The sequence below is a fragment of the Callorhinchus milii genome, unplaced genomic scaffold, assembly GCF_018977255.1.
Source record: "Callorhinchus milii isolate IMCB2004 unplaced genomic scaffold, IMCB_Cmil_1.0 Scaffold2, whole genome shotgun sequence".
Classification (NCBI taxonomy): domain Eukaryota; kingdom Metazoa; phylum Chordata; class Chondrichthyes; order Chimaeriformes; family Callorhinchidae; genus Callorhinchus; species Callorhinchus milii.
Window position 1 is genome coordinate 124129158 of NW_024704743.1, and position 14671 is coordinate 124143828.

At 49.9% G+C, this 14671-nt stretch overlaps 2 protein-coding genes across 2 annotated transcripts; both read left to right on the plus strand.

Moving 5' to 3' along the window:
• Positions 1–4766: 4766 nt before the first annotated feature.
• On the plus strand, positions 4767–6131 carry LOC121848095 (proteoglycan 4-like; the record flags this gene model as incomplete). Its single annotated transcript, XM_042331718.1, has 1 exon — positions 4767–6131. A coding segment is annotated over one exon (1365 nt), but the record flags the coding sequence as incomplete, so codon positions are not given.
• A 3413-nt stretch (positions 6132–9544) lies between these two features.
• On the plus strand, positions 9545–14448 carry LOC103190093 (transmembrane and ubiquitin-like domain-containing protein 1). The gene is made up of 3 exons (XM_007910742.2): positions 9545–9562; positions 12544–13091; positions 14037–14448. Exons 2-3 carry the CDS (start codon positions 12580–12582, stop codon positions 14386–14388), a joined length of 864 nt encoding a protein of 287 aa, XP_007908933.1. The 5' UTR covers positions 9545–9562; positions 12544–12579; the 3' UTR covers positions 14389–14448.
• The last annotated feature ends 223 nt before the right edge of the window (positions 14449–14671 follow it).

The following is a 14671-nucleotide window of genomic DNA, read 5'->3' on the forward strand; positions in this document are numbered from 1 at the left end:
CGTCACGTCACGCCCGTCACGCCACGCCACGCCTCGCTCGGCTGCCACCGGCCAGCCGCGGAGCTGCGCGCGCACCACACCGCCAGCCGCCCCGCCCCGATCTCCACGTGACGCTGCGAGGGCGGGGCTCCTCTACTCCCCGCCCCCTGACGTCAGCGCGCCCGGGCACGTGCTCGGCACATGGCTCCCTCCCTTTCTTTGTTGCTCTCCTCCTGCTTCCTCTCCCCCCCTTCCTCCCCCCCCCACCACCCGCCCCTCATTTGCCTTTGACGCAGCGCCTTATCACGTCATTTGAGACGTCCCAAAGCGCTTCACAGGATACAGTGCAATACTACGTTTGTATAGTGCCCTTCACGTCCCAAGGCACTGGACGGTCAGAGATCTGGACCCCAGTTGGGGGTTGGGCTGAGGAGGGTAGGAGGGTAGGAGGGTAGGAGGGTAGGAGGGCGGCCAAAGGCTCGGTCGAAGAGGAGGGTTTTGAGATGCGCCTTGAAGGAGGCAAGGGAGGGAGTGATGTGAAGGGAATGTGGGATGGAGTTCCATAGGGTGGCAGGAGAAAGGCTAAAAGCCTGACCACTGATACACTGTAAAGTGTAATGACTGTGTATTTTGTGGGCAAAACGCGGCAGCCAATTGCACACCAATTACAGTGTCCCACAAACAGGATTGAGAGACTTTTTTTTTGGGGGGGAAGGGATTATTACCTCCAGAAAGTAATCCGCCAATCAACTAACAACTGGATTCCTACTTACTGCTGGGTAAACAGAGGCGTGTGGAGTAAGGAAACTTGTCCAACATTTTGCCCTGCCCAGGAATCGAAACCAGGTCCTCTCTCTTGCGTAGCGAGCATGCTTACCACTACACTAGGGAATTCCCCACCTCCCTCAACCCTCCTCCCTCCCATCCCCCTGCCCTTCTCAGTGAGTGGTAGATTGAGGAGAAAGCAGATTGGAGAGGTTGGAAAGTGAAAGGGTGCAAAGGGATTTATAGAAGTCAATCCATTCTGTAATAGGGAGCCAGTGGAGCCTGACTAGGACTGGGGTGATGGAGTTTAGAGAGGGCACCGGAGACCCCAAGGGGTTCCAAGAAGACCCCTCTTACATCCACCAGGGAGGACAGTCACTAGTTGGTCATTTGAAATCTGACAACATGGGTTTGAGCCTCACTAGGTGGATGGCAGAGAACTCCCAACAAACTTCTTGGACAGCAATATAGCATCTTCCTGTCCGCAGCTTAGACACACGTCCCTTCCCTTGAGTGATGGTTTAGCGCTTCAGCAGCAGCTATTGCTTCTCCAAGTACATGGTTCTCCTCAGCTCCTGTTAACCCTGCAAGCCAATATCCTAACCAGTAAGTTGGTCCTAGCTGGACAAGCAGCAGAAAAACTTACCAAACCTGAATGGCAAGTTATGTGGTTTTAGCTAGTAAGACTACACAAATGCCCTTCTCGCTGGTCTCCCCTGCTCCATTATTCACAAAGTTCAACTGATTCAAAACTTCACTACCCACATTCTCACCCGGACTAAATTTTGTACCTCCATTACATCTGCTTCACCCACAAAATATACAGTCAATTCATTTTACAGTATATTCTGTGAAGTGCTTTGAAATGACTCAAAGACATGATAAATCATTATATCAAATGCAAGGATTATTATTACCCCAGTTCTTATCAACCTCCATTTGCTTCCTGTCATACAGTGGATCGATTTCAAGATACTCACGCTTTTGTTTTAAATCCCTTCAAACCCTGGCACCCACTCTACCTCTACAACCTGCTCTGTCTCTACATCACTACCCGCTATCTCCTCTGGACTGGATCTGGCCTGCTTGTCTCCCAGACCCTCTGTCCCACTATCGGCAGTGGTGGTTTCAGCCACTATATCCCAAATCAGTGTAACCCCCCCCATCCCCCAGAGGATCAAATTCAAGATCCTCATCCTCACCTACAAGGCTAATCACGGCCTTGCGCCCTCCTACCTCTCCGAACTACTATCTCCCACTTACCTGCCCATACCCTCCGTTCCTCTGGCTCCAGTCTGCTCCACATCCCCCGCCCCAACCGCCCTACCATCGGTGGCCGGGCCTTCAGCCTCTCAGCCCCGAGGCTCTGGAACTCCATACCCCAGTGCCTTCGCCACTTCCTCCCTTTCCTCCTTTAAGGCCGGTCTCAAGACCTTTCTCTTTGACCGTGCCTTCAGCTCCCCTCTCAACTCTCTACCCCCTCCTCGCTCCCTCCCTTCCCTCCCCTCCCCTCACCCTGACCATTTCCCCCCTGCTCGGCTCCTGACCCAACTGTCCAGCGCCTTGGGATGTCCTCCCGACATGAAAGGCACTCTCTAAATGGAATCTTGTTGTTGTTGTTGTTGTTGTAGAGTTGCAGAATCAGTTTGGACTCAAATTCCTGACATGAGTCTTGAACCCATAACATTCTGACCCAGAAATGAGAATGATTCCAATTGAGCGCATAGGCATCTAATAATAAACCTTGCATTTGATATAGCGCTTTATCACATTGTTGAGATGCCTCAAAGCGCTTCATAGAATATATTGTAAAGTGAATTGACTATAATTTGTGAGCGAAACGTAGCAACCAATTGCGCACAGCAGTGTCCCACAAACAGTTGTGGATTGAGTAATCAAGTTGTGTTCATCCACATGCCTCTGTTTACTTTGCAGGAAGTAGGAATCCTGTTGTTAGTTGATCGGCAGATTGCTTTCTGGGGGTAATAATTCCTCGAAAAATAATTTGAAGACGAATGTGAGGATCTTGAAATCGATCTCACACAAACACACACAGAGTCAGAGACAGAGACATACACGCACAGCGGCAGAGACACACAGACGAACAAACACAAAGTTTCTACTGTTTTCATGTGCTAAAAGGAGCTGGTACCAATATTCGGCTCTCTACTGTATCTGTTCAGCTGCCCTTCTTTGCATTCTTTGTGTGACTCTGGTGCAGTGAAACATTGAGAATTGTATAATTTGCTGCATTATTTACCTGCTCAGATTTAAAATTATTTATTTTTTTCTTCAGAAAAATCAGATTGTCAACAAGATAAACTCCCCTCTTCAACAAACAACAACAAAATTCCAATTATATAGCGCCTTTCATGTCGGGAGGACATCCCAAGGCGCTGGATAGACAGAGTTACGGACCTGAGCTGAGGGTCGGGGTGGGGGAGGGTGGAGGGCGGGGGGGGGGGAAGCAGGGAGATCGAAAGCACGGTCGAAGAGGAGGGTCTTGAGGTGGGTCTTGAAGGTGGCGAGGGAGGGGGCAAGTGTCGTAATATTGTTCAGGGTGTTCACCTAGTCCGTTATTTATTTTATTTTCCACATGCTTCAGTTGTTGGACAGTGCGCTGCAGAAAAAAAAATATTGGGGGTAACAGGACCTGTGAATACCAGTTCAGTCCAGGTCGGGTGATCGGACCGGTCACCCCGTGAGCTTATGTTGCCCATTGGGAGCATCTAGTGGCAGCTCAGGAAATCACAACCGCATCAAAATACAGTCACACTATTACAATAATAATAATCCTACCATTTGATAGAGCGCTTTATTACACCTTTGAAACGTCTGAAAGCGCTTCACAGAATATATTGTAAAGTGTAGTGACTGTGTGTTTTGTGGGCAAAACGGGCAGCCAATTGCGCACAGTAGTGTCCCACAAACAGTCGTAATAATAATAACAATCCTTGCATTTGATATAGCGCTTTTCAAGTCTTCTAGACATCTCAAAGCGCTTCACAGAATAAATACCCCCAACCCCCGAGAATACCCCAACCCCGACCCCGAGAATACCCCAACACCCCCCCCCGAGAATACCCCCAACCCCCGAGAATACCCCCAACCCCCGAGAATACCCCCAACCCCCGAGAATACCCCCAACCCCGAGAATACCCCCAACCCCCGAGAATACCCCCAACCCCGAGAATACCCCCAACCCCGAGAATACCCCACCTCCCCCGAGAATACCCCAACCCCCGAGAATACCCCACCTCCCCCGAGAATACCCCACCTCCCCCGAGAATACCCCAACCCTCCCCACCGAGAATACCCCCAATCCCCCCCCTCCCGAGAATACCCCCAACCTCCCCTCCTGAGGATACCCCCAACTCCCCGAGAATAACCCCAACACCCCCTCACGAGAATACCCCCAAAAACAACCCTCCCTGGGAATATCTCCCAAAACAACCCCCCCCGCAATTCCCCCCGGAGCGAACCCCGAAAATAACTTGCAAACCAGGGGATCCAAAATACCACAAAAAAAAGACCGACAAATAAACCCTGAAAATAACCCGTAGAATTACCCCCCAAAACACCCCCCCAAAAACCTGAAAAATAACCTCAGAACTGTTTCCCCCCCAAAAAAGTCCCCCCTAACTCCTCCTAGAACAACCCAAAAACACTCCCTAAATACCCCCTCAAAATAACCCCGAGAACAACCTAAAATGCCCCCAAATAACCCACAGGACAATCCCCCCCCAAACAAAACCCAGGACACCCCCTGTCAAATAACCTCTTCAAATAACCCTAGACTACCCTCCTCCGCCAAATACTCGCCCCCAAATATCCCCACAAATACTCTTCCATAAAACTCCCAAACCTCCCCCAAATCACCCCAATAACCAACAAAAAAAACCCTAATAAAACCTCAAAACTAACCCTTAAAACCACTCCAGAGATAACTCAAAACAAGCCAAAAAAAGGCACCCATAGCAGCCCCAGGAGCAGGCCCTTGAAGAACCATCTGCAATTAATAAACAACCCCCAAAGCAGTCCCAATAAATACGCTCCAAACAAGCCTAAAAACGGACTTACCAACCCCAATAACTACCCCTAAAACAGCCCAAATAACTACCCCTAAAACAGCCCAAATAACTACCCCTAAAACAGCCCAAATAACTACCCCTAAAACAGCCCAAATAACTACCCCTAAAACAGCCCAAATAACTACCCCTAAAACAGCCCAAATAATTACCCCTAAAACAGCCCAAATAACTACCCCTAAAACAGCCCAAATAACTACCCCTAAAACAACCCCAATAACTACCCCGAAAGCAACCCCAATAACTACCCCGAAAGCAATCTCAAAAACTACCCCTAAAGCAACCCCAATAACTATCCCTAAAACAACTCCAATAACTACCCCTAAAGCAACCCCAATAACTACCCCTAAAGCAACCCCAATAACTACCCCTAAAGCAACTCCAATAACTATCCCTAAAGCAACCCCAATAACTACCCCTAAAGCAACCCCAAAAACTACCGCTAAAGCAACCCCAATAACTACCCCTAAAGCAACTCCAATAACTATCCCTAAAGCAACCCCAATAACTACCCGTAAAGCAACCCCAAAAACTACCGCTAAAGCAACCCCAATAACTACCCCGAAAGCAACCCCAATAACTACCCCGAAAGCAATCTCAAAAACTACCCCTAAAGCAACCCCAAAAACTACCGTTAAAGCAACCCCAATAACTATCCCTAAAGCAACCCCAATAACTACCCGTAAAGCAACCCCAAAAACTACCGCTAAAGCAACCCCAATAACTACCCCTAAAGCAACCCCAATTATTACCCCTAAAGCAACCCCAAAAACTACCGTTAAAGCAACCCCAATAACGACCCCAAAACAAACCCCAGAAATAGGCAGAAAAACACTCCCCGGAATAAACCGAAAAACAGCCTCAATAACAGCCTTGAAGTTAAGCCCACGGCCAATCCTATTAAACATTCCCATAAAAACAATGAGAACTACCACCGTAACAATTCTGAAAACCATCCCCGAAGCCCTCCATGAAAAAGAATCAAAACTCCCCTCAATATTCAGGTCTAAAACCTCCCCAGGAATAAAAAGAAACTTGACTATTGACAAACTGTTGACAAAGCAACAGCTCACCAAAACAACCCCAATAACTTCCCAAAGAACAAACCTAAAAACGGACTCAGTATCGACCACTCCAAAAACAACCGCTTTAAAAATCACCCGAACAACCCCCCCAAAATTCATTCGAGAAACTAGTTCACTAACTTCCCCCAAAATCTCCCCACTACCCACCCAAAAATCACCCCTCAAACAATCCCCAAACCCAGTCACAAAGTTACCTCCAAAACAGCTCCAATAACCCCATCTCCCAAAACTACCCCAATAAGATTCCCCAGTCCCCAAACTCCAGTCCCCTTAACATCACACCCAAAAAGAGCCCATAAATTCTCAACATTAAATTTTCCGGCCTCAAACAAATTCCAACACCAGCTCACTAGCCCTAAGACCCCAGCCACAAATATTAATCCACAAGCCGTAGCCCGTCAACGTCGAGCCTCAAAATCGCAAAGCCCAACAAAAACTGCAACCCCCAACAAAGCAGAGTGGCAAAATAATTGAACCCATTACCCCCCCCAGTCCGACAATACCAAAACCCAAACAAAATCCAACATTTCCAATCCACCAAATTTCCAGTTCTGACCCCCCACCCAGGCCCGATAACGCTCTCTCCCATAAATTTGCCCCCCAATCTCTCGATTCTGAACTTCCCACAACTCAGCACCCCAGAAACCGACGCCGTGCTCGTTATGCTATTGCCCACACCCTGCCCCCAAATGTTAGTTTCCCCCTCCCCACTAAATGTCAGTACCTCTAATAATTGTCACCCCCCCCCACTGTAGCTCAGTGGTTAGAGCGCTTGCCTTGCAAGCGAGAAACCTGGGTTTGATTCCCCGCAGGTTGAAACATTAGGAAAATTTCCTTAATCCACACATCTCTGTCCACCTAACAGTAAGTAGGAACTCAGTTGTTAGTTGACTGGCGGATTGCTTTTCCTGGAGTAATAATTCCTTAAAAAAAAATTGATCATTCAATCCATGACTGTTCGTGGGAAACTGCTGTGCGTAATTGGCTGCCACATTTCGCCCACAAAATATAGACACTACACAGCATATTCTGTGAAGCGCTTTGAGACGTCTCGAAGATCTGATAAGGCGCTATATCAAATGTGACAATTATTGTTATAAACGATCCCCCCACAAAAAAAGTCAGCCCCTCCCAAATAAACATCAGCCCCCCGTAAGAATAGTCAGCCCCTACAAATAAACATCAACCCCCTTAATAAATGTCAGTCCCCCAAAATAAACATCAGCCCCCCCCTAATAAACATTACCTACCCAAATAATTATCACTCCCCCAAGTAAACATCAACCCCCCAATAAATATTTCATAAATAAACATCAGCCCCTTTTAATAAAAGTTATTCCCCCCAAATAAACATTACCCCCCCTTAATAAACATCGCCCCCGCTTAATAAACATCGCTCCCCCAAAATAAACTGCCCCCTTTAATAAATGTCAGCTCCCAAAATAAACGTCAGCCCCTCCAATAAACATCAGTCCCCCCCAACCCCCCAATAAAAAATGTATCACCCACAAAATATATACAGCATATTCTGTGAAGTGCCTTGAGACATCTTGAATAAGGGGCTGTATCATATGTAAGGATTATTATTATTAATTATCAACACCCAAATAAATGTCAGTCCCTCCCCACATAAGCGTCACTTCCCTCCCTCTTAAACCAATAAACACCAGCCCCTCTTCCCCAAAAGGCAGTTCCCCTGGAGCCAGCCACCTCTTCTCTTCCCCATCCTCGCTCAGACTCCTCGTGTCTTATCAAGGCTCCAACTGGCACACCCTATGTAGCTGTTGTTCACCGTGATGTGCTCAGACGCTTGTTCTTGGTGCCGGATTGTGTTGATTCCAGCCCTTTGTGAGGGCAGAGGAACAGGAGAACCCATTAAGATGATCGTACCAGTCTATCAGACAACAGCACATCTTTCAATCCCATTTCTCTCTTAATACACCCCTCACTTCCCGAGTATCCAACCTCTTAAACATTTCGATCGACTGTGCATGTACGGCCGGCCTTCCAAAAGTGCTGCAGTTGATTATAGGGTCTCTGGGCTTTAGTAGAGAGAGAGAGAGAGAAACGTTAGCTAACGTTTCCGCTACTGATAGACACTTCTCCCCCTCCCCTCATCCTCCGCCACTCCCTCCCAAGAAGGTGCCTGTCCGTGCGGATTTGGTGGGGTGCGGTACCAGAGCGTGTGGAACTGTACACCCCCCTTCCCCAGTGGGGAGAGCCAAAACTACGACGCCTGAAGGAGAGGAGAACAATTTGGAGATTATAGAACGTTTCGCAAGAGGTTTGAAGTGTAGGAATAGTGGAGTCGTTTCAAGAGTCAATTATTTTTATAGAAGTGATTCCAACCAAAAATTAAAATCCTACAGCATATTGGCTAGATTACTCGCTTTGCAAGCGAGAGGACCCGTGTTCGATTTCCAGGCAGAGCAAAACCTTAGGCGAGTTTCCTTACTCCACACACACGCCTCTGTTTACCTAGCAGTAAGTAAGAACCCGATTGTTATTGATGGTAGATCGCTTTCTGGGGGTAATAATAATTTTTTAAAAATTTGGTCACTCAATCCATGACTATCTGTGGGACACTGCTATGTGCAATTGGCTGCTCCATTTCGCCGACATAATAGTCAATTCACTTTACAGTATATTCCGGGAAGCGCTTTGAGATGTCTCGACGACGTAATAAGGCACTGTATAAAATACAAGGAGTATTATTATTGATACCAATTACATTATTATTATTTTTATTAATGTGGTCCTGCTCTGCATCAGAGCGACCTTGGTGAGAAGCGAAGCCCTTCCTGTTCGACCGTGCTTACAGTCACCTCCTCCCTCTTCGCGGCTTGGCTCAGGCTCTGACACTGACCCTTAGGAAGGCCGCTATATTATGCAAGTTGTTGCATCGGACTCCACGTGTGCATCATTTCCGTCCTCACCAGGCTCCATTGCCTCTCTGTCCCCTAGTCTTCAAGATCTTTGTACCTGATCTTCAATTCTATTCATGGTCTTTCACCCCCCTCCCCCTCCCCCCCAGATCCCTGCAGCCCATTCTTCGTCTCTCTTGGTGTGTCAGCCTAGCCCAGTAATGGCACTCTTCGCCTCCCAGTCAGGAGGTTGTGGGTTCAAGCCCCACATCGGGACTTGGAATCACACAGTCTAAGCTGATGCTCCAATACAGCGATGGGGGGGGTGGGGGGGTTTGCATTGTGGGAGGTGCCGTCCTCGGGAGGAGACGTTAAACCGAGGTCCCGTCTGCCTGTTCAGGTGGATGTTAAAGATCCCGCGGGGCTATTGGAAAAGAGAAACAAGATTTCATTCATAGAGCGCCTTTCACGTCGGGAGGACGTCCCAAGGCGCTGGACGGTTGGGTCAGGACCCGAGCATTGGGAGGAAATGGTCAGGGTGAGGGGAGGGAAGGGAGGGAGCGAGGAAGGGGGTAGAGAGTTGAGAGGGGAGCTGAAGGCCCGGTCAAAGAGAAAGGCCTTGAGACCGGCCTTGAAGGAGGAAAGGGAGGAAGCGGCGAAGGCACTGGGGGATGGAGTTCCAGAGCCTGGGGGCTGAGAGGCTGAAGGCCACCGATGGTAGGGCGGTTGGGGTGGGGGATGTGGAGCAGACCGGAGCCAGAGGAACGGAGGGTACGGGGAGGTAAGTAGGGGGATAGTAGGTCGGAGAGGTACTACCTCGTCACCCTCCTTTCCTTCCCTGTTTCTGGCACCTAAGCCATGATTGCAATCCCCTCTCTACCCCCCAAAGCTGTCTCCCATAGCCCGCAGGCTGATACTGCCCTCTGATCGCTCGCTGCCGGTCTCTGCATGCGCGTTTTGGTTGCCGCCCCAACAAGAGCCACTCCTTCTGAAAATGTGCCTGCTCCCACACTCCGCTACTCCCATTCTGTCCTTCTCTCCCACCACCCTCTCCGCCTTCTCTCTCTCTCCTGGATCCCGCCGTTACCTCCCTCTGCTCCAGCCTGTATATCCTCTGCCAGGCCCATCGTGGCTCCCGGCATTGGTTGCCCTAGAGCAGCCACCCCAACTGTCACATCATTCACTCTCTCCTCAACAACCGCCGCCAAAAGGCAAACACCCCCCGCATTCATACCCTCTCCAACTCTCCCCCCTCCTCAAACTCCATGGTCACTTCTCCCCCACGACTCCAAATCCTCCCTATACCACTCCCTTCTCCACTCTCCCTCCCCCACCAGCATATCCAGATTTCCTTCCAAAATGTCTGCTCTGTCTCCAAGTCTCCGTCTGCTCTGCTCCACTCCGTCGTGGAGTCCTGTAGCTCAGTGGTTAGAGCACTCGCTTTGCAAGTGAGAGACCTGAGTTCAATCCCCGGCAGGTCAGGGCGAAACCTTGGGCAAGTTTCCTTACTCCACACAGAGCCTAATAATAATCCCTCCAAAACCAAAAACAATAATAAATTGGTCATTTTCAATCTACGACTGTTTGTGGGACATTGCTGTGCGCAATTGGCTGCCGCGTTCGCCCACAAATATACAGTCAATTCACTTTACAGTATATTCTGTGAAGCACTTTGGGACGTCCTCCCGACGTGAAAAGCGCTATATCAAATGCAAGGATTATTATTATTATAATAAAGCCCTTACAAACCTTGACCTCATCCTAGATGAGCACATCAATATTCTTACAGAAACCCGGCTTACCCCGGTGACTCCATCCCCTCGTTGAAGCCTCCCCTCCTGGCTATACTTTTCTAGAAGACGTGAAAAGCGCTATATCAAATGCAAGGATTATTTTTATTATTATTACCGTCCCATCTCCAACCTACCCTTCCTTGCCAAAGTTCTGGAATGCATTGTTGCAGGTCAACTTCGGTCACACCTCTCCCTCCACTCCCTCCTCGAGCCCCTGCAGTCGGGTTTTCACTCTGACTGCCCACAGCATAGAGACAGCGGTTGTCAAAGTCACAAATGACGTCCTCGCTATCTGTGACCAGGGCTCCCTCTACCTTCTCGTCCTCCTGGATCTCTGTGCTGCGTTTGACACAGTCAACCATGCCATCCTCCTCCACCTCCTCCTCTCTCATCCACCTTAGTGGGACCACACTCAAATGATTCAACTTCCACTTAACTAACTGCCTCTACTCCATCCTTGGCTCCCTTCTCTTCCTCATGTACATGCTCCCTTTACAATGTCATCGCAGACACAGGGTAAACTTCCACATGTATCACATGACACACAAATCTACTTTGCCTACTCCAGTATCGACTCCAGGTCCACTGATGTTCTATCAGCTTGTCTGGCAAACATCAATGCCTGGATGAGTGCAAACTTCGTGCAGCTGAAAGTGGACAAGACGGAAGCCATACTCCTTGGATCCCGTCAACGTCTTCACTCCTGCGGATCTGAACTCCTCAACCTCCCTGGGCTCTCCCTCACACTCACTGAACCAGTGCGCAACCTTGGCGTCCGGTTCGACTCCCAGCTGCCCTTCCTCCCCCACATCCGGTCCCTGACCAGGACCGCCTTCCGCCACATTGCTCCGACCGTACCTTATCCTATATGCAGCGGAAACCCTCTTGCATGCATTTGTCATCTCTCGCCTGGAATACTCAAACGCACTCCTTGCCGGTCTCCCCAGGTCCACTATTCACAAGGTCAGCTCATTCAAAACTCTGCCATCTGTATACTTACCCAGACCAAACTCCGTACCCACATCTCACCAGTTCTGGCCCAGGCTCCACTGGCTCCCCATCACTGAATGGATCCACTTGCTTGTGTTCAACTCCCCTCACTCCTTGACAGCTCCCTACCTCTCCGACCTCCTCACTCCCCAATCTGCTCGACTCGCACAAGCCTCCAACTTGTCCCTTGCACTATCCGCCCCATCATTGGAGGTCGCATATTCAGCCAGTGCGCCCCGAAACTCTGGAACACTCTCCGTCAATCCCTCTGCTTTGTCCCCTCTCTCCCTAAGTCCCGCCTGAAAACCTTCCTTTTCGAACGTGCTTATGGTTACCTTCGGACTCCTCCCTCCGGCTCAGAGTCAGGCTCCGCCACTGTTAAGTGCCCCAAGATGCTACCCTGTGTGGAGCGTGCTATATAAGTGCAGGTTGTTGTTAAATAAAAAAATTTGTCTGTAGCTTTGGTCAAACAACCCAAAAGAAAATGCGGTTTTTTTTCCCCTTTGGATTTCCAGACCATTGTCCCTTCTTCTCACCCCCTCCTTCAAGGCCGGTCTCATGACCTTTCTCTTCGACTGCGCCTTTGGTCGTCACCCTGCTACCCCACCCTCCCTGCCCTTAACCCCTCCTGATCCCAACCCCCAGCTTGGGTCCAAATCCTTGACTGTCCAACGCCTGGGATGTCCTCCTGATGGAAGGTTTGACGTCAAGATCCTCACGCTTGTGTTCAAATCCCCTCACTCCCTGACACCTCCCTACCTCTCCAACCTCCTCACTCCCCAATCTGCTCGACTGGGATGTCCTGACAGAAGGTTCTGTGCAAATGTAATTTGTTGTTGGTGGTGTATAATTTTGGTGAATCTGCGCTGTACCACCTCAATATATCTTTCATGACTTCCTATGTTGAACATGTCTGTGATGATGTGATTATTATGAAGTGCCGCTAGTTGATATGGACGTTTCTCTCTACATTTTTCAGTTCTTTGGTTGAAGGCTGTGGACTCCGCAGTGGGCCATGGCTGTAATAGAGGGCGTGGACGATGAGGTCACAGTGGTCTTCGGGCTGCTGTTCCTGCTGTTGGTGGTGGTGCTGGCCTGGGTGTCAACACACACCACCGAGCGTGGGGAGCGGGTGGCCCCGCCAACGAGGGCGTCCGAGGAGCAGGATGGGGAGCGTGAGGAGGAAAGTGAGCATGAGGAGGAGACCGAGCAGATGATGAACGACGCCTCGAAGCACGAAACGCCCTCGGAGGAAGGGGAGTGTGAGGAACGAGGGGAGGTGAACCTGGACAATGACAAAATGCCTGAAGCGGACGAGCCCTCGCCAGGACCCTCCAACCTGCGCCAGAGGCCGTCCCGACCCAGCCCAGGGGAGGGCAGTGAGGAGCCTGAGCCCCCGGCCCAGCCTCACCCCGAGCTCACTGACTCTCCTCAGGACAACTATATATTGCTTAGGTTAAAGTTTTTAAATGACACTGAGAGAATAGCTCGCGTAAAAGCCGAGGACACAGTCGGACACATAAAAAGGTAAAGCCGAACGGTTGCATGATGGCCACACACTGAGTGTTCGGGGATTCGTGTCAATTCTTTTACCTCTGTTTCTCTCAGTCAGCACTGTATCCCCTTATTATGCCCTTCAGGTGAGATGTTGAACCGAGGTCCCCTCTGCCTGTTTAGGGGATATTAAAGATCCTGCGGCGCTATTGAAAAAGAGAAGGGAGTTTTATCTCTTCCAGTATCCTGGCCAACAATCCCCCCAAATAAAATTTGGTCACTCATTCCACGACTGTTTGTAGGATATGGCTGCCGCATTTTGCCCACAAAATGCAGTCAATACACTTGACAGAATATCCTGTGCGCGCTTTGAGACGTCTCAACGACGTGATAAGGTTCTACAACAACAATAAAATTACATTTGTAAACCACCTTTCATGTTGGGAGAACGTCCGACATCAAATGCAAGGAATATTATTGTTGTTATTACACATTCAGTGCTGTATCTCCTCAGTGTGTGGCACAGGCTACAGATATAGTGGGCACAGGAACTCCTCCTGTTCTGTTAATGTTTGGGGATTCCCCAGTTGAGTGACAGTCTGTTCCCAGCCATTCAACCAACCTGCCTCCTCGTGCTCCTGATTAACCCCCATCTCATCATGGCGTGAGTCAGGCCCACGGCTGTGCGTCTGTGGTACAGACAATTGAGATACTCATCTGAAGACGCTGAATAGGCAGCACTTAATTATAAGGAGCTTAAGTCATTATGGTTTCCTGTTCCACCTGTTGTTCTATCTACGATCCTAAAGGCTGTACATAACCTTAACCCAAATGATGGGTTTAACTCAGTCACAAGCTCAACAAGAGCAGGGGAACAGCACTTAAGATCAGGAGACGCTCGAAGACGTGATAAGGTGCTATATCAAACACAAGAATTATTATTATTATTGTGTTGATTTGTTCTCTCTCTTGTCCTAGGACCTATTTCCCTGACCAGGAGCATCAGGTGCGGCTGATCTACCAGGGCCAGCTGCTGGGAGACAACCATCAGACCCTGGCCTCTCTCCACATCCTCAATAACTGCGTCATTCACTGCCACATCTCGCCCACCGCCACCCTCTCAGCCCCGGCTGGCAGCCCGGGGCCAGAGCACACCGAGTCCATGCTCAACATCGGGAGACTGATGCTGCCTTTCTTCTTCCTGATGTTGGTGTTTCTCTGGTATTACCAGATCACCTACTGGCAGTTCTTCACCGCCCCCGCCACCATCTCTCTGGTGGGCATCACCATTCTCTTCAGCTTTGTGGTCTTTGGGACTCACCAGCGATGAGGCTTTCACCATCCCCCAGCCTCCACCAACCCCTCCACACCCACCTCTCCATCCCCAGCCTCCACCAACCCCTCCACACCCACCTCCCCATCCCCAGCCTCCACCAACCCCTCCAAGCACACCTTCCCACCCCAGGCCATCACCAGCCCCTCCAAACCCACCTCCCCATCCCCAGCCTCCACCAACCCCTCCAAGCACACCTTCCCACCCCAGGCCATCACCAGCCCCTCCAAACCCACCTCCCCATCCCCAGCCTCCACCAACCCCTCCACACCCACCTCCC

What these genes read in the sequence shown, in the direction of transcription:
- LOC103190093 (XM_007910742.2), top strand. Translation starts at nt 12,580, where the DNA reads ATGGCTGTAATAGAGGGCGTGGACGATGAGGTCACAGTGGTCTTCGGG. An exon ending in ACAGTCGGACACATAAAAAG is followed by an intron (nt 13,092 to 14,036) that starts GTAAAGCCGAAC and finishes CTCTTGTCCTAG; the next exon opens with GACCTATTTCCCTGACCAGG.